At 36.3% G+C, this 27,807-nt stretch overlaps 1 protein-coding gene across 1 annotated transcript; it reads left to right on the plus strand.

Annotated features, from left to right (window-relative positions):
- The first annotated feature begins 796 nt into the window (after positions 1-796).
- LOC107465902 (uncharacterized) lies at positions 797-27,750 on the plus strand. The gene is given in 37 exon segments (XM_016085142.3): positions 797-1,091; positions 1,229-1,325; positions 1,722-3,913; positions 8,273-8,387; positions 9,494-10,333; positions 10,525-10,798; positions 10,870-11,291; positions 11,439-11,562; positions 11,639-11,763; positions 12,007-12,665; positions 12,827-12,944; positions 13,036-13,152; positions 13,405-13,496; positions 13,735-13,886; positions 14,329-14,384; positions 15,091-15,304; positions 17,382-17,801; positions 17,876-18,153; positions 18,285-18,370; positions 18,447-18,533; positions 18,664-18,922; positions 19,002-19,409; positions 19,509-19,605; positions 21,065-21,360; positions 22,230-22,346; positions 22,506-22,673; positions 22,877-22,999; positions 23,087-23,176; positions 23,279-23,385; positions 23,452-23,600; positions 25,030-25,112; positions 25,199-25,294; positions 25,392-25,514; positions 25,869-25,952; positions 26,153-26,296; positions 26,986-27,184; positions 27,187-27,750. Coding segments are annotated over 37 exon segments (9,333 nt in total). The 5' UTR covers positions 797-810; the 3' UTR covers positions 27,228-27,750.
- The last annotated feature ends 57 nt before the right edge of the window (positions 27,751-27,807 follow it).

The raw sequence follows: 27,807 nt of genomic DNA on the forward strand, positions 1-27,807 counted from the left end.
TCTACTATTATAAAATTACGTAAATTAAATTATTATAAAAAATATTTTGTATTCTAAAAATTTATTATTATTAGCTATTAGTTATTTCATTATGTAAGTTAATTAAATACTACTTCTATGTATTACTATTTCAATTAACATATATAATATATTTAACGATTTTTTTATTATTTTTATGTCATGCCCGTGCAACGCACGGGTCATGCACTAGTAATTCTTTAAATGTAAGCTATAGAATCTGAACGACGAAATGAGATTCCCATTGAGAAGAAAGCGAAAATCAACTAAAGGAATCAGAAAAATTAAATGGAAAAAAAGTTTGAATTGAAGAGTGATTAGGTGTCAGTTCAAGGGAATGAATGGTGAAAGAAGGCACTTTCTAAGGGAAGTGGACAAAGTTTACCTACATATGATTAGTAATTAGGTTAAATGATTAAGAAATTGGTTCCAGCTATGTCAATAGGCAAGAAATCATTTGAATTGATAAAATGATTAGCTTTAAAATTTGAATTTTGTGTGTACATGCAGCAATTCATTGAAAGAAGATTGCAGACGCTTCCAAGCGGTAAGGATGCTGGAGAACTCCCCTTTTCTTTGCATAAATAACGGCAGATTGAGCATCAGACGTGTCGATCACGAGGAATGCATTGTCGTGACATTGTACTGTTAACTGCCAAATGCACGGTCTAGCATAAACTCGAGTCTTGACTCTTGACACAGCTGAACAGGCGATTGCCAAATTGACACGCGTTCCACTGGGTTGAGTCTCTGACAAAAAGATGTGGAGCCCATATCACTATCACACTCATTATGCCATTGAAAAGCTTCATCCGACGGAAACTACTCTCCCTGCTTCAGCCATGGTTGAGAGAAGAGCCCGAACTCGACATCCAGTTAGGGTTCCGTCGCTCCCTCGCCGTCGCCGAGAACATTCGTTTTGACGTCTCTGTTCTCAACCGGCTGTTCGACTCCCCTTCTTGCCTCTTTATCAAGGAGCTCACAATCGAACACCTCACTCTCAGATTCTCGCCCTGGCACTCCGCAGCCTTCGACATCGAAGTTCGCGGCGTTCGCGTTGTGCTAGCTTTCGAGTGTGTAGCTCCAGTTGAACAGTTTTCTGTTATTTGGCGGTTTCAATTTTTTTTTTTTTATCTTTCTTGTTTTATTTCTGTTTTTGTGATGCACGTACTTTTGTTAACTGGCGTGACTGTTTGGTTTGTTCTTGAAGGATGCCGGATGAGGAGGTAAGCGCCAGGAGGTTGCGTTTGTCGAAATTTGATTATACGGATTATCTTAGAAAGCGCCTTGAGATTCTTGATCCTGAGGTAATGGATGAATTCCACTGGAAGTTAGAGTTTAGGATACTATTCAATTTGTTTGAATTGGTGAAACTTCTTAGTTTTCAGTCTAATATTATAGGTACATGGAATATGAGTTTAATTTGCATGCTCGTGGCAATACTATTGGAATATATAAAGCATAATGAAAAATAGTACTGAAACTACCTAACGCGGAGAACTGTATAGTAGTGCGTGTTTCAACTTTCAAGCCATCGTCTTGACCGTTTATAGTTATATGTTGATGCTATAATGGTCATTTAGGTTTGATATATCATTTATGCTCTTTGGATTATGAGGGAGAAAGATGTCTTAGCCGCAAACTTTTGTTATGAGAAATTAATTTGTTAATTATAATGTCATTATTTTTTTGTTTGGATTTAGGGATGTTCTTTGCATCATGTTTTGGAGAGCATAGTTTTTGCTGACCCTGAAAGGAAAGATCTTACATCATCTTTCTTGAATCTTATTATGAAGTCGTCTCACCTAGAGGCACATGACATCAACATGGAGATTCAGTTTCCTATCTTTAATGCCGAGTTTATGTGTTTTGGGGAAGTAAAGAATTTTAGTGCAAGATCTGATAATCTTGATCAGAAATGTCTTTTTAGAGGTTTCCTTACTACAATTTTGATTCCAGTGAGAGAGGGCTCATATATGTTAAATTGCACTGGATTGAGAGTCGGATTTATTGGTAAAAATCAGCCTGACCGTGCTTTGCTTTCATCTGATGTGCACATTTTCATTACATTAAGGGATCTTCAGCTGGTTGATTGCACTCTCTCTTTCCCAGAACTAGGCTTTTCATTTACTCCAAAAGATGTTTCTGTATTTCTAGTTATTCACAAATTGCTATCTGATAAGCACAATGAAGCTAGAAGTGCTAGAGAATTATGGAGAATAGCTGCAAATAAAATTGGCCATATGACTATAATTCCTATGTTATCATTGCAAAGATTAGTTGGTATTATAGGTCAATGGAAACATTATGTTGATGCTTATGAGAATCTCTTGCTGCTAGTTGGATATTCTACTGGCCCAATGTGGAAAATGTCCATTTCTAAAATGTTTCAGAGAAAACAGGTTTTCAGTTCTGCTAGAAACAACTGGAAGGTTATATCTAACATTGAGAAGAAGTTACCCGTTGAAGGCATATCACTAGCGAGGCGAATAGCTCGTCATAGAGCAGCATTGGAAGTTCCCTCTGATTGTCATGAGGAATGTTTGGCCACGAGTAAATTTGTTTGCCCTTTTCTTTCTGTTTTGATGCTTATTTGGAAAGTGATCTCAAAGATAATCTGTTGTTTCTTAAACATATTTGGGGAAAAGATAGTGGAAGATTCAGATATTGACGGATGTTTGCGAAGCTCTAGTAAAGATCTTTATCAAAGGTGTTGTTTTGTGCTAAACTTTGGGAAAATCATAGTAAGATTGTCCCAAATTAATGAAATCCAACCTTCTGCATATGAAAAGTTGCATGCACATACTGGAATAGCATACTCAGATTTCCTTCCAATATGTTTCTGTATTGATCAATTTTTACTAGTAACCATTAAAGATAATTTTGGACAGAGAGTCTTTGTGTCATGTGGGCAAATGAAGGTTGAACCTGCACCTTTGACAGTGTTTCCAGAAGCAAGTCCAATGAATAAGCTTAATACAGATGAAGAAAATGGAGAGGAAGGCACCCAGGGATCAATTCTGTGGTGTGAACCTGCAAAATCATTTGTCCTGTCAGAATCTAATGTAGCCCAGGCTGAAGATACTTGTGATTCTCATGTTCATAGCTTTATGGGAAAATTGTCTGCTAGTTGGAAGGGAATTTGTAGTAGTTTTAGTGAAAGTGAGATTGAGTATTCTGAAAATCCATGCCTTCTCTGTAAGTTTGAGACATCTTCCGCATATCAAGACAATAAGAATCCCTGTTTTGGGTTTTGTGAATTTGGTTTTATGCTTGGAAAGATAAATTTATTTTTGACTCACTTTTCAGTATCATCTGTGTCTCTACTTGTTAGTCAGATACAACATGTTTGCACGGCGGACAGGAAGGAAGCATCCGATGCTCCAAACTTAGTGCATAAAGCAGAAAATGTCTGGGTCGACACATATGAGTATTATGCCAAACAAATGATTATTTACTTGCTTCAAAAACTACCACAGAATCATTTCCATTTTGGAGCATTTGTTGATGGTCCATTTGTAAGATTTTCACTCAAAAGAGAGGCTGGTCTTGATGGCCAAGACATTGATGACATTGCCAGCCATGATAACTTTGACATCAATTTTGATTTTCATGATATTGAAGTGGCTGTTGGTTCACCTTCATTATTAGATATGTCACCATTGACAGATCCGTTTGGGCTTGATGATGCCAAAGCAGAGTATATTACATTGGAACCTTGTGTGGTTGATATTCCAAAACCCGATAATGATAAGTACGTATCTTCAGGAAAGATATCAATTGGTTCCTATATTCATCAAAATGGCTTAAATGTTTATTTGGAGGAGTTAGAAGACAAACATCAGATTCAACTTTTAGTGGTAAAACCAATCATTGTACAGATATTATCAGTCAGGTAGATGTTTTATTTTGATTATCCATTTTCCTCAATTTATGATGATGTCCCAGCAAGCATTCTTATATCTTGATGAGTTCTTTCTTTCTTTAATATCCCCCCCTCTATTCTCTTGTTTATCTGCTTTCTGCAATATTATTTGTGGACTATTGTTTATTTGGAACTTAAATAATTCTGATGTTGCAATTTTGCACGTGCACATATCTTGACATTGGCATTGGCTGATTCTTGTCTTCATGTATGTTCTTCTTTTAGGCACATCTCTATTTAATTTCTTTTAATGAAAATGGGAATATCTTGAATTTTGAGGTAGCTTGGCATTTGCCATTTCTGGAATAGTTTGTTTGGTCCATTAGACAAGAATTGGATGTGTTATGTACCTTCCATGTCTTATATTCCCCTTTTTTTCAAAGAATTTGAGGGTACAGTTGGGTTTCTTTTTTCTTTTTAAGATGGGGCAGGAAGTGAGTCAAATTGGCTCGGAAGTTAGTTTGAGCTCAACTTATTGATAGCTTGGTAAGCTGTGCTCATGAGCGTGTGAACTGAACTTGAGAATGGATTTGAGCTAATATATTTAATGAGTCTAGTTTGAGTTTAAATAAGGTCTGGTCGTGTGTGTGTGTGTGTATATATATATATATATAGGCACCATAGCATGTACGCTGGAGTTTATGATGCCTATGGTTATGATGACTATGGTGGCTATATAAGTTTGGCAACACTTAAAGTCACACTTTTTTAAACATTTTAGTAACACTTTTTCCTTTTATTTTTTTTAAATTTAAAAGCTTTGTTAAATAGTAAAAAAGTGTTACTTTAATTTTAGCAACACTTTCTAAATGTTGCTAAAGTTGTATAGGCACCGTAGCCACCATAACCATAGGCACCATAGCATGTACATATATTAGTTATTTTATACTTTGAATTTTTATATATGACATTCATGTTTGTTAAATATATGATGGCAAATTATCTTTTATTTCTGCCATTTTAAAATCATAATAATTTTGTCTATTTTATTGTAAGTTAAATGCTTCATGTATGATAATATAAATAATCTAACTAGATTGTTTATGATATATGAGTGAAACATGATTATATTAATGTTTTGATATAAAATTTATAGTTATCATTATAATTCAATAAACAATATTTTCTGAATATGCATGCTGCATGCAACTGTAGTTAGGAAACAAGGGATCATTTGAGAATTGAGATCCAGTAGAGAGCCTAAAGTTACACTCGAGCCTCATAGTGGTCCCTCAAATTAATAGTATTTATCCTTGAAGTTGCACTCAGGACTCAGAGTCGTCCTTTAAGCAATTTCCGTCAATGAAACGCCATTGGAAAGTTGATGTAGACAGGATTCCGACACACTGGCAAGCCTAAACGACGTAGTATTTGGTTTGGTGCCTAAATTTTGCCAGACGACGTCGTTTCATTTGCGTAAGTACATTAACCCTTCCCTAATTCAACATTTTCTCTTCCTCACAAAACACAAACAGAGACCTCCTGCAAATATCATAGATGGCTTCATTGTCCAAGAGCACAGCGACATCAGTGTGCTCGAGGAGAGAATGACTGGAAACAACACTGTTGTATGGCGTCCAAACCTGAAATCAGAAATTAGAAAGGGGAAAACAACACTGTTAATTTCAAGCAAAGCAAACCCCAAAGTAGTGATTAGGGAATAAGAACACGTGAGTTAAATTCTTGAACAATAAATCTTCAAGTTATACCTGACGGGAAGGATAGATGGTGAAGCCGAGCTTGGACTTCTTGCGGTAATCGACGGAGAGGCACTCAAGGAGGAGGGAACCAAGGTCAGAGCTAGTACCGCCACCGATGGTGTTGAAAACGAGGAAGCCCTGGAGGCTGGTGTAGTTGTTGGCGAGCTTGCAAACGTGATCAAGGCAGAGGTCGACGATCTCCTTGCTGACGGTGTAGTGTCCCTTGGCAAAGTTGTTTGCGGCGTCCTCCTTGTCGGAGATAAGCTGCTCTGGGTGGAAGAGCTGGCGGTAGGTGCCAGCTCTGACCTCGTCGCTGACGGTTGACTCCAAATCGATGAAGACGGCATGAGGAACGTGCTCGCCGGATCTTGTCTCGCTGAATTAAGAATGCATCGTGCGCCACCCCAAAGGAAGTGTTACTGGCATTTACAGAAATTAGATTGAAGAATTGATGAATCGAAAAGCGGAATTGGAATTGAAATTGAAATTGAAACCTAGTTAGTTAGTTACCTAGGCATCGTACCATCAGGCTGGATGCCATTGATAGAGGAAGGCTTCGTCATCGTCATCATTCTTTCTCCTAGTGAAGAACAACTAAGAAGAGAAGGTCTGAAGCAAATTTGGGGATTAGGGTTTTTAAAATTGGTCCAGGGACTAAATTGCCATAGAAAAGTTTCGTCCTCTACATCAGCATCAGCTAGTTGTTATCTTGCCAACATGTCAAAAACGAGTCCACATCAGCTTTCTGATGATGCTTGTTGACGGAAATTACTTGAAGGACGACTTTGGGTTCCGCAGGGCAACTTCAAGGCTGAATATGAGTAATTATTAACTTGAAGGACCTCTACAAGGCTCGAATGTAACTTCAGGGACTACTTTGAGGCTTACCTCGATTCAATAATCTGTATGGCATTCTTGCTGCATTTTGGGTTTGTCCTTCAACCATGGAGTAGTGCCTCAAACTTCATAGCAGTTTTGAATCTATTATTTGGTATGGAATACATTTTTAAGGGAAAATAGTGGCAGTTTGATTGTTTAGGATATCATTTGTGTTTATAACATCTTTTTGGGGGTTTTTTTGAGTTCTCGTCCATGAGGCTGTGTTTGGTTAGTATGATAGTGTCCTCCAGCCATAAGGACATGGAGACACATAGACACAGAGATATGGTCACAAAAATACACAAAATTTTGAACATATTTGGTGATGATACACAAGACACAGCAGTCAAATAAAAATGCAAATTTCACCCATGCCATAACCACCATTTCACCACCACCATTGGTTTTTAATCTCATCCCAAATCAAGTCAATCACAAGATCAGTCTAGAAATTCAGATTTAACCCAAAAAAAGGAGGTGGCATGGATCTGGGAAGAGCGATGATGTGGGATATGCAGACGAAAATGAAGACAGGGCTGCGGGAGGGAGGAAGGAAAAGTGGCGGAGGCAGATAGGTGGTGAACAGAGGGAGGATGAGAGGTGGCGGCGGTTTGGGGGAGGGAGAGAGGAGGGTGAGAGGAAGGAATGGGAGAAAAGAGGTGTGTATTAGGGTTAAATGTGAAGGGCAATGTTAGGGACTTGGGTATTATGGGGTGCCCAAAGTCCCACGTCGAGTAGTATGGGATGCTTGATATTGTATTTAAGGAGAATGATTCTTCCCTCTTAACAACTAGCTTTTAAAGTGTGGTTTTCCACTTTCTTTAGATACTTAACAATGGTATCAGCTTGGTTGTTGGCGCCATGGAAGGGCTACCTATAGGCTGGATTAAGGTGAATACCGAATACTGGTAGCCGACCGTTGGATCAGTGTCGATAGGTGAAGCCGCCAAAAGAGTAATGCTACACATCCAAGTCTTTTTATTAACCAAAAAGCAAAATTTGAAATAGGAAAAGAGGTTAAGGGTAAAAGTGTCAAAATCTGTCTCGTGTCAAAATCTGTCTTGTCCAAAGTCTGTTAGCTTGAAGGAGAGACGCTGAAAATGTGCACTTGTATGGCACTGTGTCCATGAAAACTTTGTCCCAGCAAATGAACAATGGACATGTATCACCATGTCTATGTTTTCCATGGACATGGACACTAACCAACACAGCCTTAGTTACAGAGACAATGGAGAGTTTTGTTACTTGTCTGAGCTAGCTAGGCACACTGTTAAGGGATGGCAAAAAAAACCCACCAAAACGGGTATCTGCGGGGATTACCCTCAAATTAAATGGGGACCTGTGACGGGATGGAGCGGGAATGGGGAGCATTTTCTTAAACGGGGATGGGGAACGGGGGAGGGTTACCCGCCTCCCATGAGTACCCATTGCCATCCCACTGTTTTCGTTTTGTTTATCCTTTTTGAATAATATCTTATCTCCTTCCTCTGTTGTCCTCTGTCATCATTCCCCACTTCTCTATCCAAATTCTCTTCTATGATCTAGTTCTACAACTGAAACTTCTATACATGTCTTTTCTTTTTACACAGGAGTTGTATTACTATTAACATAATTGAGATTATTTTCCCTTAAGTTTTCACTGCATGATACCTTGCTTATATAAGTTGTGTTCTCGTGAGGCAGAATTATTTTATGGTAAACAATATCTGGCTGTGACTGGGATAGTGATTTGATTGTTAATTTACTGCAGGAATTACATTTACTCGTTGTGCACAACAATGTCTGCCTTTTCAGCTTCTTGGGACATAACGGCTGGAGGGTTCACTGTTTTCTCATTTTTAGATGAGGTGTATATGATTTGTAAGGTAATAAATTTTGATTTTCCCTGCTTATGTCAAATGATATTTATTGTTTTCTTATGTATTATGCGGGAATGAATTATTGCACATAAGTGTTAGGTATGATTAATGTAGGCTCTAGTACTGCAATTTGTATATGTTATGGACCATCTCTACCAATCGTATAAGCAATAGTCATATCAATAAATGATTATTTATTAGGGCACCCTCACGCAAGAACCCTTTGGTCTTGAAATATGGATAGCGTATGAGTCCACCATACCTTATATTGGAACTTGACTATAATTTAGAAGTGTGAGGAAAACAAGAATTTAACTCTTGACCATTTAGTAATAGAAGCTTTGACACCATGTTATGATCTATTTCTCCAAAAGCTTAGGATGTTTGATTGATGCACATGAATAGGGGATAAGTAGGGGAGGAGAGAGTTTAGGAAGGTGCAGGTGTGGTTGTGTAAGGTGTGGTGGATATGAGTTGGTTATGATGCTGGCAGTGTATGTGTTATTGATATGTGTTATTGATATGCAAAGAGAATTGGAAAAGAAACCGAATGTATGTGTTATTGATATGCAAGCACTCCGGCCAGAGAATATATATTGGGATAGGAACCGCCTGCTGAGCAAGCTACAACAGGGGTAGAATGGCCTTTTCATATCCTAATGCAGTTACAGGTAGGTTAGTAGCTGCTGTCACTAACAATCACTGCTAGAGGCAGTTACCTACTGCCATGAGAGTAAATATACCTACACTGGTATGCTGGGGCTGTGATAACACTTTCCGAACTCTCTTGCTTTTCCTCTTAATTTAGAATAGCCTAACTATTTCACGCATATGCTAGTCGTTTGATGATCTTTATTCTTTCATATTCATGCTAGCATGGTGTTCCTTGTATCCTTGGTGTCATAGCTTTAGAGGTGCTTTTGAGAATGGCTTTATGTAGAAGGACAATGCTCTATTCAAAAACTGAGGTGGCACTAGAGATAATTTTTAACAACCAGTTATTGTTGCTTTTTTTTTTTGTGTGCACAAAGAAGTATTTAATAAATGCAGTTCTATGGAAATTTGTATATGTTTTACCAAGTTATCATAAAGGGTCTTTTTCCTTATTACAGGCTGTTGCACACTTGTCATCTGTGGTATCTTATATGTTTAGTAGCTCTGAAGATGTTGATTGCTGGCATCCTGAAATCTTGAAGCAAGAAGCAATGTTTCCAGAACCTGATAGCTGCGAGCCAACCATAGAAGGAGCTTTACCGACAAATAATATCTGTTCATTTTTTATTAATGGAACCTGCAGATTTGAGTCTATGGATATCATTCTTCATAATTCTAGAAGTTATAACGGAGATGGTCGTACTCCAGTGGTTAACTTTTTGACTGGAAACAAACTGGCTGTGCAGAAGTTGCCCGACTGTGGAATTTGGATTTCCATTCAGCAGACCTCTGTTGTAGTTTCTGGTGAAGAAGAGAAGATGGACATCTTCACTGATTTAGCAGAAATCATATCTTTTCTTTTCACATACCAGAACTCTATTGGAAACAACAATGATCGAATTGTAGCTGAAAAATTGCTATTGCAATCTGTTGACTGCTTACATGAAGTATCTCTCTCTGGTTGCACATTTACTTTGTGCTTGGGTCTTTTTCAAAATACCTCAGTTGGTAGCTCAGATGCTAATGGTCATACTGACTTGGTGCAAGGAAACAATTTGACAGCCTCTGAAAGGTTAATCACTGAATCCCCTCATTCAATTACAGTGATGGGCTCTCCTACAATTTTCGGGACGACAGCTTCAGCAAGGCACTGTTTTCTAGTAAATGCTTCAGTAACTAATGTTGTCATAGGAAGATGCTCAACGAAAAGGGTTCTGGTTGAAGCACATCAATCGAATAAGTTTATGTGTATGCTTTCTGTTGGTGGAGAGTTTCAGATGGTTTCCTGGGAGATCCAGGTAATATTTGAGGAGCTAAAGATGGCATAATATTCTCAGGCATGTACCTGTGTCGTTGTTTTGAGCCATCTATTGCACATTGAATATCAAGTATATGTCTTTTAATTATGAAGCTCCTTTATGTTAATGCAAACATCTCAAGATCCAGAACTTACAACATTTTGTACTAAACTTTAAATGTTATTGTTCAGGGTGGACTTATTGCTCTTGAAACATCATCTTTGGCAATGGCGATTGATAATTATACTTCCTATCTGAAACATATCAGAAATCTTACATCTGATGTGATGCAACATAATAAAGCCATCAATCAGGCAGGGCATGGCGAAGAGAGCTGTGATGTTAATGATGAGATTCATCAAGAGATTGTTTGCACATCTCAACGGACTGAGAGTGAATCTCCCAATTCGTTTGACTTATCATTGTCTCACTTTGCTCTTGTTTTTGCACATGAAAATGATTCCGGTAATTAATCTCTTCGTACTTCTGTCCTGCAGCTGGGAATAAAAGTTTAACTTTGCAATCAATTACTGCAGGTGGGATTAGAGAAATCATACTAGAGGTTGACATCCATTTGAAATTTGAATCAGCAACTACTGGGAAGAAACTAAAAGCTGAGCTTTCTCATTTGTCTATCCTTTCCCAAATTACTCACGAGAATTTGGAACATGAAACTACAATTCCTCATTTTTCCTCTGTTAGAATGAAAGATTTTCCATCTCAGCTTGCCTTTTCAGAGTTTCAGAACTCTGTTGAATGTCATGCTGTTAGCGAGGGAAGTAGTTCAAGAGGCCCTGTTCCATTTCACCTGAGTCATCAGAATCAAATTCTGAAAGATTTAAGAGCTTCCATGTCACTAGAGAGGCCAGCTGATGGCTCATTGCATTTATGTCGATGTTGGTTTGGCATTGGTTCTATTTCAGGTTTTGACATGACACTTTCTATATCCGAAATTCAGGTAAGTTCCTATCATTATTGGTTTACTATAATTTTGCTGTTCCATACGTAACTCTTCTACGGTCTTGTATTCTTCTTATTTTTGTTAGATTTTAATGTGTAGAAATGCTAAAACTCTATTGCGTTTCATCAAACTTTATTGTTGCAGACAATTTTGTCAATGGCCTCTTCAGTTTCTCTGCTATCACTTCAAAATACAAGAGCATCAGAAAGAAACCATTGGTCTACTAGCCATAATGCTGACAATAGTTTGGAAGCAATGATTCCAGATGGTACCAAGAGTCAAGCTTTAAGTTAGCTGTTTATAGTCATTTGATTACATTTGTAATTAGCTTTGATATTTTGTAGGGGCTGTTGTTGCTATTCAGGATATCAACCAGCACATGTATTTTACAGTTGAAGGTGAAGAAAATTCTTTCAGTATAGGTGGCGTCATTCATTACTCTCTTGTAGGAGAAAGAGCTCTTTTCAGGGTATGAAATAAGTTCAGCATATCTTCTCTAGTGTTTTCTAAATTTGTATATCAATTGCGGCAAATTTTGCATGTTTCTTTGGCATAATAAATCCTTGAAGTTGTCTTCAAACTTAAGCTTATTTACTTAAGCAAATACAAAGATTTTCATGTAATCTGGATTCTCTCTTGATGGGAAAAATTGATTGTTCATTTTCCTTGTGTCATCTGTAGTAGCAATTTAATACTTAGAGCTATGCTTCAGGTGAAACACCTAATCCAAAGGAGATGGAAGTCTACAATTATGTGGTTTTCCTTGATATCATTGTTTGCAAAGAACGACATGGGTGTGCCTTTGAGATTGAATTCTAGTCCAGGATCATGTTTTGTTGACATCTCGTGTCCCAATGATGGAAGTTGTGCACTTTGGAGAGTTTTCCCTCCTGAGGGTGGAAGTTATGAAGGAGTTACTGACTGGGGGGAGGCTTGCAATCAACCAATAAAGAGAAGCTGCTGCCTTGTAAACAAAAAGAATAACTGTGCTATTGCTTTTGTTGATGGTGCTCCAGAGTTTGTCATGAAGCCTGGAAATCCAATCAAGTTCAAAATTTTTCATGATCTTTCAGTCGGTTATGATGCTTCAGATACAGTTAGGTACCCTAGAATGGCTCCACAAAGTCGTCCACAGACTGATGAAGAAAGTATTTTGTTGCAAGGAGGAAAACTTCCTCGTATCGATATTAATATTGAGAAAATTACTCTGCATATTGTTCATGAACTTTCAGATACAAAAGATCTTTTCCCACTTATATGCTTGTTTATCAACAATACACAACTTATTGTACAAAACTTAGCCACAAAATCCCGGGTCATAGGCACCTCAACTGCGGGTGTTCAGTATTATGATGCTCTGAGAAATCTATGGTTAGTCTTAAGTCTAAGTGCAAATTAGAATTGAAAACAACCCTTTTGTCACTCTTTTCTCATTTTTCCTCATGCCCTGGTGATCCTACCACTCACATTTTAAAAAAATATTGTTTGTTTTTCTTAAAAAATGATCCCTTTTTTTTGTGTTTGAATTGTAGGGGAGAACTTCTTCATCCTGTTGGAATCTGTATTTTTTACCGATCTAATATTCAAACTACGCTTCCTGAATATGCATCTCATACAGTTCCTGCACATTTCTTCTGTCGGGCCAAAGAGGTTGTTAAGAATTATATCTGATATGATGGTTCTTTGTTTTCATTCGAAAGTTATATCGTTATTTTCTGAAATTTCTCGATCATCTGGCCAGTTGGACATATCCCTAAGTGAGAATTCATTGGATGTTTTGCTCTTCATGATTGGGAAACTAAATCTGTCTGGTCCATATATGCTGCAAAGCTCCATTATTCTGGCTAACTGCTGCAAGGTGACCTCTATTTATTTTTAACTTGAAACAAATCGACTTAGTTTATTTTCTTTCTATCAGTTTGCATTATTAAGCTTAACCACAGTTTTTGGTTTGAGACTATCTTCATCTATTATGTCAAATATGTTAGTTTATCTTCTTTATCATAATTTCTTATTTGTTATGCAAATATGTTAGTTTCTTAAGCACAGCCAAAGTATTTGTTTCGATGGTTGTCAATTTGATTAACCCTTATATATTGCTATTTGGCAGGTGGAGAATCAGTCAGGATTAAATCTTCTTTTTCACTTCAAGAAGGAAACAGCAACAATACCTAGAAAACAGTCTGCCTCAATTTCATTGAGGTATGATATATATATATATATATGGAAGGACTTGAACTGAAGACTTCTTAATTATAGTTTGAAGTATATACTATCTTGATTAATCCCATATTTATTATTTCCACACACATAATAGATCAAAAGGTGGATTAAAAGACACTTTCCTATTAATACACTAGTCAGCATAGTCAACATCATATTTTTAGTGGGCAGTGAAACCTTTAATGATAATTATGAATTGGCCAATGTTATGTCACAGGAGGCATTCTGATATCAGAAGTGAGGACTCCGATGCTGCAACTTCTGTTTCTATTCAACTTGCTGATTTTGGTTCATTTGCAACTTCTTCAATTCCCCTCTTACTTTCACAAACACAGATAGCTTGGAGAACACGGATTAGATCAGCTGAAGGTCTTTTCACTCAGCTGGCCTCATTGCCCTATGTGAATTGAAATTATGATGAGTATCTAATAATGTGCTCTATAACTGTTAGATATAAAAATGAGTAACGATTCTTGTTCCTATTTTATATCCTCCAGTGTATCAACTATTAGAATCATTAAATGATAAATGACTTGCAATATCAGAGTCTAATCATTAACAACTTGCAATGTTAGGTTTAAATCATTCATGATGCTGCATCATCTTTGATCATTAATGACATAACAATATATCATATCATATCATGAAGGAGAATGTGTTAAAACCAGTAATTTTTTTCTGTGCAGTTCCACATAGCTAGAAATTGGGTGGTTTGGGATGTTGAACGTCCTGTATATTTGTAGTTGAATTATTGAAGGTATATATATGACCATAGTAAGCTGTCTTCATTCTCTGATAAATTTTTGAACAGGTTCACGAACTTTCCCTGGGCCAATGATTGTGATTAAGATTTCTAGAAATGCAGAGGTATGCTCAGTCCATTGTTTTTCTGGTTAAAACTTATTTTTTTCAAATTTGAATTTTGGCTAACATGAACTTTTAAAATAATATACAAAATTAATTATAACATCTAAATCTTGTCCTAATTGGTGGGGTCAGCTATGGACCAAACACTATATTATCTATTAGTGACCAAAGTAGGACTTTCCTCCGTCTAATCTACTCCCCTAACTAGGTCCATAGTGTTATAATCTAAACCTTATCCATGCTTATACCGTTTATTAGTGATTCCCCCCTATAGTTTTCTGAATTCTCCTACTACCTTTAGTTGTATGATTAACCTCTATTTGTTCCACTTTCTTTAGTGGGTCCTTCTGGCAGCACAATTTATATATAGTTGTCTTTGTCTGTAGGCTTTGGACACTATGCTAGTATGCTTAGATAAAGATAAATAACAGAAAGGCTTTCAAATCTCGTCTTAACTACACAGCAAGCCTGGATTAACATCAAACCGAGTAAAAACTACAAAGATAACTATATACAAGAATATACAATTTGCCTATATACATGATTTGACATTCTGGTTATCTTAAGAACAAGTTCTAACAGATTTTATGATTAACAGCCAAGATTTACTCTTTGTCTCTTACTGATTGACACAATTTATTTCGTTCAGGCGATCACTGTTATTTACATCTATGAACATTAACCGTGTCTGTTTATATTTTGATAGGTTGGTTTGTCAGTTGTGGTTTCCCCTTTGATTAGAATACACAATGAAACTGGATTTCCTCTGGAACTTCAGTTCCAACGAGCTGAACCACAGGGAGATGAGGTTGCATCTGTGGTATTAGAACCAGGGGATTATATTGATGATTCTATGGCAATGTTCGATGCCATAAACTTCTCTGGTGGAGTAAAGAGGGCTTTAATGTCTTTAAGTATTGGTATGCACTTTTATCCACAGTACATTATTTATCTTCTCTCCCATTATGTACTAGCCATGTGAAACCATCATACTTAGAAGTTCTAGTCTTACCTCAGATATTGTTCTATCACTACTTTTATAAATTGCCTTTTGCTATGCAACATATGAATATGATTTTGTTAGTACTCCTTATGTTTATGGATCTTGTTTGTTGATAATATTTCATTTTCTCTCTCTATTTTTTATACTTTTGTCAGTTATCTCAGTTAGCATGTTGGTTTATAGACATTTAGTTGGACTAGAACTCACTATGAAGTCTTGGATTAAGTTCCTTGACAAATGAAGGCATTGAAGCTAGAAAGATAAGAAAGAAAAAAAAGAGTGATAGTGTATGATAGGTTCCCTTCGGAGGATCTAGCTCTCTCAACTTGCTGTGTTTACCATTGTAACTGCCTAAGGATAGGTTTGTCTTTCTACATCTTTATAGCATGCTCATCAAGCTAATCAAGCCCAGCTCTATATATACTGTATTTTAAGGCCCTTATTGGTAAAATGGCTCTGTTCTAGGATAAAGTTTGCCCAATTTTCCGTCCACTCAATAACAAGGGACAATAGAGATAGGGACAAAGATATAAGTTTTCTCTGTTTTTGTATTTCTAAAATTCTCTCTAAGAATCTCTCCATGAATATAAAGTTTAATTCATGCAATCATATATGGAGTTTAGTTAATCAAAATAGATATAAGTTTGTAACACCAGACTCTCCCCAAAGTTTAAATGATTAGGTTACGACACCTAAATGACTTCATTATTTGTCTAAATGCAAGAACCTGTTGGTCTTTAAGATTAACCAATGCATATAGACCAATTCTTGTGAAAGTTTAAGATATTAGATAAATTAAAATATCATTAATGGTGTTATATGTGTCATATTCCTTGATGCCAGCATTTGGTGGACAATATTCTAAGATATGGTTACAATATTACTATATTGCTAGGTTACATATATTCTAGTACTCCCCTACCTTCACTCCCTATCAACTTCTCGTATGTTTTCATTGTTCATGCTTGATTGCCTCTCTCACTATTCCTTCATTAAGCTCCTTAGCATGGATGTTCCAATTAGCTTCACATTGCTTAGTCACAGTCTATTTCTGATTTATATGGCCATATGGGGCCTCCTGTAGTTATGCAAAGTTCATGCTATAGATGGCTAGTTATGGCATGTGGGGGTGAGTTTGGTCTTATGTTGCTCAAGGGTATGCTCAAAATAACTGTGATTGAAGCTTAGGATTTTCTCTTTTTTTCTATCTTCGTATCATGCACACTAGTTATAGGGGGTCTATTTATGCTAATGTTGGAAAGAAGGAAGAATTGCATGAAATAGAAACAACCTGCAAATGAAGAACATGATGAAAAGGTTTGGGTAGCATTTTTAAATTAAAGGCACATTTGAGTGGCAACGAAGAATTAAAGTCTTGTTTTAAGATGAGAAATTGAAATAAGCGTGTTAGAAAAGAGAAAGAATGCAAGGAATGTATGAGTTCATTTGATGGGGAATCCTTGACAATATGTCAAGAATCTTAAGTATATGCTTCCAGATTTAACCTCTCTTTCTAAGAGAGAATTGTAGAACCTCAGTCTCTCCACATTTTATTGCAATACGATAAATACGTCGCCTTAATCCGTACTCTCTCCCTGTTTACATCACCGCCTTATTGCCAGCTCCCTCACAACTTTTCCCACCTAAACCAGTAAGTTCCCTGAACAGAGTTAGTTGCTGCCGGCCAAGCTTGGCCTACGGGCTCTCCTTTTTGGGCTTTCTTCCTTTTCCTGTTATAACCACAGTAAGGGGGAAATAGGGTTAAAGGTCATTTTCTTGGCTTTTTTAGATATTATGTTTACAAACCATTTGTATGCCTCAGTCCAATAGCTTAAACTTTTGGAATAAATGGTTCTTGACATGGTATCAGAGCCTTTATGATCAAAGGTCTAGAATTTGATTCTTCTTGTCCCATTTTTCCAAACAAAATCTGAATTTCAGCTCAAGGTGGGCCTCTCCTCATGAGTTGATGTGGTTTAATCATTAATTTTCAGGTAACTTCTTATTGTCATTTAGACCCCGAATGACCGAGGAACTCAAAAAATTTGAACGATCTCTTTCTTTGGAATGGTCAACTTATGTTAAAGGTGGAAAAGCTGTTCGTTTATCTGGAATATTTGAAAAGTTAAACTACAGAGTTCGCAAGGCATTATTTTCAAAATCAGACAAGTGTTCCTTCAGCACAGCACATTGCATCCTTATGTCTGAAGGTGAAAGAGTTGCCAATATGCATTTTCTCATCCAGACAATTTCAAGAGATATTCCTGTTGCATCACCTGAAAAGTCTGCAGCTCTGTTAAAGAAAGAGAGTTTGCCAGTTTCATTGCAAGAACAGAAGGAAATATATCTCCTTCCTACTGTACGAATGACCAACTTATTGCACTCTGAAATAGATGTTATTTTAAGTGAAACAGGTAAAGAAATGCATGCTTTTGGAGGTTTTATTTCATTTAACCTCAATTAACTTTCAATTTTTGTTGTGCTGAAGATCAGTTAAGTACTGTTGGCTATGACAGTATTGGAAAGCAGGCGACAATAGCATATGGTTCAACAGCTGTCTTTTATGCCAATCCAGATGTTATATACTTCACAGTGACTTTAACTGGTTCCAATTCAAGTTCCAAGCTGCTAAATACTGGGGAATGTGTAAAGAAGTTACTAAAGAAGAACAGAGATGTCCAACATGTAGATCTGAATTTGGACTTCGATGGAGGAAAGTTTTGTGCAACCTTGAGACTATACCGTGGGAGCACGGGCATGCTGGAGGTTATCATTCTAGCATTTGTTCATTAACATTGAGTAGAAGTAATATTTGATATGGTGTAGGTTAATAGTGATGTTCTATTTTACATGTTTGCACAGTTAATCTTATTGTGCATCTGTGGAGGTTGTTGTAGGTTGTAGTTTTCACATCCTATTCCATGAAGAATAATACAGACTTAGAAATTTATGTTCTTGCTACCAAAAGGTGGCCTCTATCAAGGTGAGTTCTACATTTTTAGACTACTATTAAGCAAATGCGTACATTCTTGACATAATGGTTTGCTCTCCATATGCAGAATTGAATTAGACAATTTAAAATCTCACATTCCTTCAGAGTTAGGCTTATGCTTGCCTCCAAGAACAACTAGATCCTGGTTCTTAAAGTAAGATGGGTTATTATCCGTCACACTTTCATTTTAATATCTGAATTTTATCTTTTCCTGAAATCCTATCTAGATTTTTTTGTTAGTTTTCTTTATTTTTATAGTGACTTATATTTCTCTGGTTGTACAGACCCAAAAGCGTTCAGCTTAAATTGCTGGAGGACAACACAGCTGAGGCACTGCTAGACTTGGATTCATTATCAGGCCTTACGGAAATAAGCTTTAAGAAAGAAGAAGGATCTGGTGTCAAATCTGTAACAAAACTTGGCATGTCTATAGGTCCTTCAGGAGAATTTTGTGTTCCATCACAAATGGTGACAATTGTTCCACGATATGTTATTTGTAATGAATCAGAAGCATCTATCACTGTTCGTCAATGCTATTTTCAGGTATGCTCTCAGTTCATTCCTGATAAAGAGATCATCTTTTTCTTCAGTAATATGTTATAACAATTTAGCTGCTGTGAAGGATGAGATGGCGGGTGTAATCTCCATTGGAAGCAAACAGCGAATGCCACTACAGCTGAAAGAAGGATTTAGCAAGACAAGAGAGTTCAGTGTATTTGAGCATTTTATCAGAAAGCACCGATCCCCTAGTGACAATTCTTTGTTATATATTCAGTTTGAAACCGATGAGCCTGGATTGGGATGGTCAGGTCCAGTGTGTATAGCCTCACTAGGACATTTTTTCCTGAAATTCAGAAAACAAACAAAGGAAATTGGAATATCAGATAGCAAAATGACAGAATTTGCAGCTGTTCATGTTGTTGAAGAAAGTTCTACTCTTATTTTGAGTTTCTATAAGCCCCCCAATATAAGTCTGCCTTACCGAATTGAGAATTCTCTGCATAATCTATCAATAACTTACTACCAAAAGGTTGAGGAATAATTCTATATTTCTATTAATTTTTCACTTTTAGTTGATTTTTCACTGATTTTCTACTTGCTTCCCTCATATCACTGGATAAATTTCCAGGGTTTATTAGAGCCAGAGGTTCTTGGACCAGGATCAAATGCAGATTATGCCTGGGATGATCTGACTCTTCCACATAGGCTGGTTGTTCGCATCAATGGTGCTCATTTGATCTTCTTTACCCCTTCCTACAATTTTTTTTTTCAATATCCATAATGCCTGAGCAGTGCTATTGCTGTGAATCTAAGCAAAAGATTAGCAATTTAATAAAAATGGTTGCTGACGGGGTTAAGTGAATTGAATAAACTAATCACTATAAGCATTACTAGTCATTCAATAGTTTAATGTTCCTAAGTTGAATTGTTCTCAGACACTCAGACTTAACTAATTCATGATTCTTCTTTGGTGTTTTTCTATTTACCTAATATTAAACTTATTACTCTAGTTTTGAATTTCTTGTGATACTTTAATAGAGCTAAGAAGAACACTAAATAACATAAACATACTTGAATGGAATAGTTTTATTAAATTCGTCTTTGTTTACAAAAACCAAGGAGGGACAAAAAGAAAGTAAATGACTGAAAATATATTGCTGGAATCGGTAAAAACCCATAACACTGAGTAAAAATGGTATTGGGGGAAACCTGGTCCCACACTCCTTTCCTAAATGAGAAAAAAAAGTAAATGATCATCGTATAAGGGTACCTAGACCTCCCCCCTCTGCCCTTGGGTGACAAGACAACACCTTTCTGGGGCCATTACTTGATTCTGGGTATGTACCTTCTCTCATCCGTCAGCACTTCCTCCTCTTATAAACCTTGGTATATCCTAATAGAATACACTTAGCTAGCCTAAATGAGAATGTATACTAGTATCATAGGGCAAGGCAAACCATAGAGGATAGAATCTCCTCATGACAGTAGTGCCAACTGTGACCGTAACTGCCTAATGTCAAATGGCCAGTATACTTGTAGCTTGCTCAGCAAGCCAAGATCTTCCTCTAAATATTCTGTGGTGTAATAGTTTGCTATCATAATCAGAATATCATTTCCTAACAGAAAGCTGTTTTCTCTCTCACTCAATTCATCAGATCCCTTCATTACCCCATCATGTAGGATTTTATCACGATTTAGATGCTAAACAGTACATTTATAAAGCTTCTGCGACCCCATTTTTATACTTGAGTCACTTTTGTGGTTTCAATGGCACTCTATGGATGATGGGTTTCTTATTTTAATACATGCTTATGTGGTCTTACAAATAAGAAGAAAGAAATATAAACACAATATGATTTCAATGTTAAGTATTTAGGGTTGAATTGGATCCTCTAAAGTGAGGAAGTTAGTAAAGTGGTAAAGTGAAGGGTTAATCACCATTGATTTTGTAATTTTTATGAATGTGTGTCCCACTATCTTAATTTAAGGGTGATTAACTCCTCACTTTACCACTTTACCAACTTCCTCACTTTAAAGGATCTTGATCCATTTAGTATTAGATGTTTGGACCCTCCCTTATTTTAGTGTGTAGGTGAATCTGAAGTTCAAAGTAGGTTAGTAGTACTGCAGTGACCATTGTATATTAAATCTAATAGCATACTTGAATGTTGATTTTTCCTGTAGGTAGCCTACAATTACAGGAGATTAAATTGGACAAGGTGCGAGCATGGAAACCATTTTACAAACTTGGTAAACAAAGAGCTTTGTCTACACATTTGGTTTTAGACAAAAGGCCAGGCGATCATGCCATGGAGATGGAAAAAGTGGGGTATGAAATTTATGCAGAAGGGCCAACCAGAGTTTTGCGAATTTGTGAGATCTCTAATAGTTTCAGGGGAGATAATGTTCTCAATTTATGTGCAAAAGTTCAAGTTAGAGTTTCTCAGTTTGCAGTTCACCTGCTTGAACATGTGAAACAGGTATTCTTGCTTTTGTGGAGTGGTTGTATTCATCAATGTTTGATACCCATACATTTTGCTGAGGCTTCATCTTTATAATTTAAGGATGCTTAAATGAGTCTCTTGTGAAATCTAATAAAAACTACTTCAGTTTCGTAACTGATACATAGATTGTTACCTGTTGATCATTTTTGTGTTTCACACATTTGGAATGGCTTCAAAGTCTGTCCATTTGAAATAGAAATTGAATAGGGAATTTGACATGTATCTATAATTAAGGGTTTGACATGGATAATTTGTAAGCAACTCAATTTCAAACAGTGTCAATATTACTAGGTGGAAACTTGCATGCAGTTGTCTTTATGTGAAGTTGATCATTGATAACCTTTAGATGATAATTTAGTCAAATCTGTCAAATCATCTACCGGTTTTTGGCTATCAACTTTGCATGAAGACAATTGCATGTGAATTTTCACCATATTACTATATTAATGGTTTGGAAGCTTTATTGTCCTTAATTGTGTTGCTCTAGGGAGAGGCATAAGTTATAGAATCAGTTCATGACTAGGCATGGTAAACGTGGCATTCCTCTGTTTTATTTTTTTATTTTTCTCTAAAGGAAAGTTTTAAGCTCCAATTTTCTATGTGAACTTTTAGGTAAAGGTATAAGCATAGTTTTTATATGTAGCACAGAGTTCCATGCAAGTGCCCAAGTGTGGACAATGCTTAGACTCACCTTACCTTTATTAAAATTAACTTTCATCTAGAAATAAAGGGGGCAATAGGGATTGAACTGTAGGTCACTAGTACCATATAATAAATTGCGTAGAACTTGCTTATGTCTAACAACGTGCTAGTTGCTATTGATATATTTAAGTTGCTCTTGCTAGGAGGGTGATGAGAATGAGCTGCAAGATTTTACACCATTTTCAGTAGTGAAGCTTGGGAATCTGCACATGTTTATGGTTTCTAATAATGATCAGGTGTATAATCAGTTCACTGTACAGGTATTATGATTCATTATATTTTACTCGACTGCATGTCTGATTTATACTCTTTATTGCACAAAATTCACGTTTTCTTTTTCTTCCCTGTTCTTCACACACCAAGTCTCTGGAAAATTTTTAAGAACTATGTTGATCATATCTTGTAATTGATTGGCCCAGGACGTGAATTTTGAGCTTAAGTGGAATGGAGCTCCTTTCGCATCAATGCTCCGCAGACATCAGTTAGATTACAGTGGCTCAAGTGATAGTGTGCTGAAGATTGTTTTTATTCTACTTAACTCTAGTTCCAATCTTAAGCAATTTAGGTATTCATCAATTTTTCTTCAGGTAAAAGTTGGAATGGCCCTATCTCCTTTGGTTCATATTTATCTGGGTTAACCTAGTAGAATCCCTCATCTAGTGGGAATGCTTAACTCTTGTTTTTATTGGAATAGAAGAGAAAGCTATTCAATAATGGAGAATGAATTTAGCTTCTAAAGTTCATATGTTAATTGATCATACTCATCAATTTGACATTTTGGATTGTGTAGCCAATTGATTTGAATCTTGATGAAGAGACATTAATGAAAATTGCATCATTTTGGAGAACTTCTCTTAGTGACTCAGAGAGTCAAAGGTTTTACTTTGATCATTTTGAAATCCATCCAATAAAGGTTTCCTTCTTCAGTAACATCTTTCGTTCAGTTTGAATACTTTCCCTTAATTACTACTCAATGTCTATCCTATATTTTGTGTTGTAGATCATTGCAAACTTTATTCCCGGGGAATTGAATTCGAGTTATAGCTCTACACAGGAGGCTTTGCGGTCCTTAATTCATAGTGTTGTTAAGGTTTGTTTAACATGCTCCTGCAATAATTGTTTTTTTCCCTTGGAAACCGTGATGTATACTCAATTGATTAGTAATGTTAACCATTTACTTTTCTCCTTTCAGGTGCCTCCCATAAAAAATATGGTTGTAGAACTAAATGGAGTCCTTATTACCCATGCTTTGATAACAGTGCGTGAATTATTTTTTAAATGCGCACAACATTACTCATGGTATGTCTTTGGTATAATTCTATAACAATTGTGTGATTTATGGCTAAAAATTAAGGGCTTTTCCAGGTACGCAATGAGGGCTATATATCTCGCTAAAGGAAGCCCCTTACTTCCGCCTGATTTTGTTTCTATTTTTGATGACCTAGCTTCATCATCTCTTGATGTCTTCTTTGATCCGTCCCGCGGTTTCGCAAATCTTCCCGCATTCACTTCAGGTATCAGTGTCATCAATCATTCAATCATATTTTTGTGACTTATATTTTATAAAATGATTTAATTAAAAATCTAAATGAAGAAATATATTTTTATCTTTTTCTACTTCATTATACTCTTAACTTCTCATAATTTCCAATTTATTTTGAAAATACATTAAGGATAAACTGGAAATAAAATTGTGATAAAATGGAAGTTAAATTGTCTTATCCCCCTTTATATTGGAGTTGACATTGTGGATTTATATATTCTTTACCTTTATCTTAAATGCAATTGTTTAATATATTTCTTTTCTTAAGTATTTTTAAATCATTTGAGGTGAGCTTTGGAGCATCGATTAAGTTGTCTCCATGTGACCTTAAGGTCACAGGTTCGAGCTGTGGAATCAGCCATGGATGCATTTATCAAGTTAGGCAGTCCTGCTTAACCCAATCACACAGGATGCTTGTGCAGCGAGCTGCCCTTTTTTGTTTAAATCATTTGATAAAACCCAAACTGTTTCTAACAAAAAACTAAACAGGCAGTTGTAAGCCTCTGGTTATGATTAGAGTGAAACCTACAATTGGCCCTGACAATTCCTATATCATAGACAAAATTAACTTCAGACAAAAAAAGTTGACAAATTAGTCCCTAAAAAAATAAATGGACAAACTAGTCTCTTATCTTTTAAAATGTAAGACAGTTTAATCTTTCAATCACATTATTTTTTATAAAAAAAAAGGACTAATTTGACACTTTTTTCAGAACTCTTCATGCATTTTAAATGATAATGTTTCAGACAACCAAGTTTTATGGGATGAGATAGACTTCTGGCATCTTTTTTATGTAAAGTTCACGGTCTTTCTAGAGGAGTTTCCTTTTCTGAAATGTTAATAGACTTTCCTCGATAGCTTTCTCTTTTCTTATGTTTGTTTTCTTCTCTTGTAAGGAGACTATTATTATTCTCCTACCTAATAGCATTCTTCTTTTAGGGCCACAGACATATTAATGAATGAGTGCAAAAGGTTGTCCTAGATTTCAGTGAGTTTAAATTGAATCCTGAAAGTTAACTCATGGGGGAAGGGTTGCTCAACCTTTGAAACCAGCTCATGGAGGGAGGATTTCCCAAACATTTATAGAGGATATCATAGCTATATCCGTTAGTGGAACTCCTAACAAGTTTGTAACTTCTAATAGAGTTAAAGAGAAATGTCACACCATGGAGTTTTTTTAATTGACTCACATTCTAATAAAAATATTCAAAATTAATTAAAAAATATAACAGAAAAATAGACTTCAGTAAAGTAAAAGGAAAGCCAAAAGAAGCTAGTACATAACTAAATGTGCTGAATATGTTCTTTGGTTTTATATGACATTAAGGCAAGTTACTTTTTGTTGTTTCTTGTTTCTTCTGCTTATTTGTATATTTTTACCCTGTTTTATGTGGATCAGGTACTTTCAAATTAATAAGTAAATGTATCAAAGGTGAAGGATTTTCAGGGACAAAACGATACTTTGGTGATCTAGGGAAAACTGTAAGTCTGTAAAAATTTCCCCCTTTCGTTGACTAGCATGTGATTGTGCTGTATCAGTATATTAATCAAATTATGCCGGCTCGCAGTTAAGATCAGCAGGTTCAAATATAGCCTTTGCAGCTGTAGCTGAGATATCAGACTCTGTTCTGAAAGGTGCAGAAGCAAATGGTTTCAATGGATTGGTACAGAATTATTACCTTATGTTCCTTCATTTTGCTACTTGAATTTTAGCAGTCCTCTGTATCATTATGCTTTATATATATAAATTCAATTTTGCAGGTGAGTGGCTTTCACCAAGGAATTCTAAAATTGGCTATGGAGCCATCAGTTCTTGGAACAGCATTGATGGAAGGTGGACCAGATAGAACTATATTACTTGATAGAAGTCCAGGAGTCGATGAGGTATTGCAAAATATATTGCTGCATCAATTGTAGACAAGTAAATTCAATCACATTGATACTCTGTCATTCCCTTTGGTTCATCACTATACCATAGTAAAAAATCTTGGTTGTAAATTGGTTGTTGGTATTTTGATTGTCTGGAAAAATACAATGGTTGTGGTCAGGTGCAAGCTCTTTTTCACCGTGTCAAATAGATCCTCTCCTTGCTTATTGACTATAATGTTACTGCCTTCTTTTATTGTTGTGCTTTTATCCATAACAAAAGAAATATTCATCCTTTCAGTTCTCTCGTGGTGTTTTTTGAGAATATTGATTCTTTTGATAGTGACTAACTAGATATGTGGGCTGCTGCAGTTATACATTGAAGGATATATCCAAGCCATGCTGGATACGGTTTATAGACAAGAATACCTGAGAGTTCGAGTTATTGACAATCAGGTAATCATTGAGTGAAATATAAACTTCGGAGAACCAAGAAGGACTAAAAATTGTCTTGCAAGCTTGGCTTTGTTTGAAAGAATTGCTTGAGTGTGTTTTACTTTAATAATATAAGAATACACACAGCGAAATAATTGAACAAGATATCTGAAAGTATGCTCTTCTCTCTATGGTTGTGATGTTGTCCTGTACATATTTAGGTTATCCTGAAAAATCTCCCACCGAATCATACTCTTATATGTGAGATCATGGATCGTGTTAAGGAGTTTCTGGTGAGTAAAGCATTGCTAAAAGGAGATCCCTCAAGTATGGGTCTCCCTTTACGCCGCCTTCGAGGAGAAAGTGTAAGTTCTATTCTTGTGAGCATACTTATATTTAATTAATTAGAATGCATAGTGGCATGTGAACTTGACTTGAAGCCTGGTCGATACTCTCAACACATCTGTTGAGTCATAGCTTGTTATATGACATAAGTTTATTCAAAAGGTTATTCGATAGTATAGGTCATGCCTAAATATTATCAAGTAAGCCTTGATTATTATACTCTCCAGCTTTAAATAGACAACATTAATAATTTTTTCCCACTGAATGGAAATAGTTACAAGAATGAGAGAGCAGAGTTAATAAGTGTAATATTTAAGCCAAAGGAATGGTCTAGTGGAGAAGTGTTTGGGTAGTGTGCAAGAGGTTTGCCAGCAATGTACCGAAACAAAACTGAGAGGAGGGGGAATCAAAATATTTCTAATCAATTCCTTAATATGCATGTTTATAACTATACACATACTTGGACAATTTTTTATAACTATAATGCTTGGAGGTCCTCCAAATGTCACATGATATTACTGTGTTATGCATAATTCATATTGGGTGCTTTTTTTACTTCTAAGAGTGAAAAATACTTCTTGATGAATAATTCATATTTTAAGTGTGAATAATTCTTTATACTTCTTGATATGCAATCACTAGTTGCATAATCCTCAAGTACCCTTCCAAGTTGTACCTGAATTTACTGATTCCGGTATATCTGTGGCAGGAATGGAGAATTGGACCGACAGTTCTGACATTGTGCGAACATCTTTTTGTTAGCTTTGCTATACGTATGCTACGGAAGCAAGCAAACAAATTTGTAATCAAGATAAAGTGGGGAAAGCAATCGGAGGTCGACAGTCATAAGGATGCTCCTGCTGAGTCTAATAAAATGGGGCAGAAATTGGGTTTCATTCGAAAATGGGGCATTGCCAAATTTGTCTTGTCTGCCCTGTTGGCATATGTTGATGGACGTCTATGTCGTAGTATTCCCAATCCTGTTGCCCGTAGAGTAGTTAGTGGCTTTTTGTTGAGTTATATTGACAAAGATGATGATGAATAAAATCTGTAGTAGTTGTTCCTTCCATTTAAGAGAAACAGGTAGTGGCGCCGTGGCGGGTGAAATGCTGTTTGTGCCTCAGCATTTGGACTCAGCATCTTATGTTTCCGTATGAAGCTCATATTATATGATTTGTATATATTTTTGCATTCAGATCCAACCAAGCGGTATGTTTTACGTGCATGTAGATGGCTTTTGAGCCCCGTGTGGTCTGTGGTGTGTATTATACATCTGGACTTTGTGAGAAAACCAGAAGGGTGACGCAGTGCACTCCAAGGCTTGGTTGAATTGTTTGTGTGCCACCGTGGCTCTGTAGGTATTGCTAAGATGATAACTTGGGAGTTATAGCACTTTGTTCCTATACTTCTGGTCTTCAAAGTCTTGTATATATGTTCATGGTAGCATTTTAAAGAGTCGTTCAAAACCTTTTCTTTTTGCTGTCTCTTTAATTTGTTCTTCGATATGGCTATAAAAGACGCTTGCCATTTG

The sequence above is a fragment of the Arachis duranensis genome, chromosome 1 (genome assembly GCF_000817695.3).
Source record: "Arachis duranensis cultivar V14167 chromosome 1, aradu.V14167.gnm2.J7QH, whole genome shotgun sequence".
NCBI lineage: Eukaryota > Viridiplantae > Streptophyta > Magnoliopsida > Fabales > Fabaceae > Arachis > Arachis duranensis.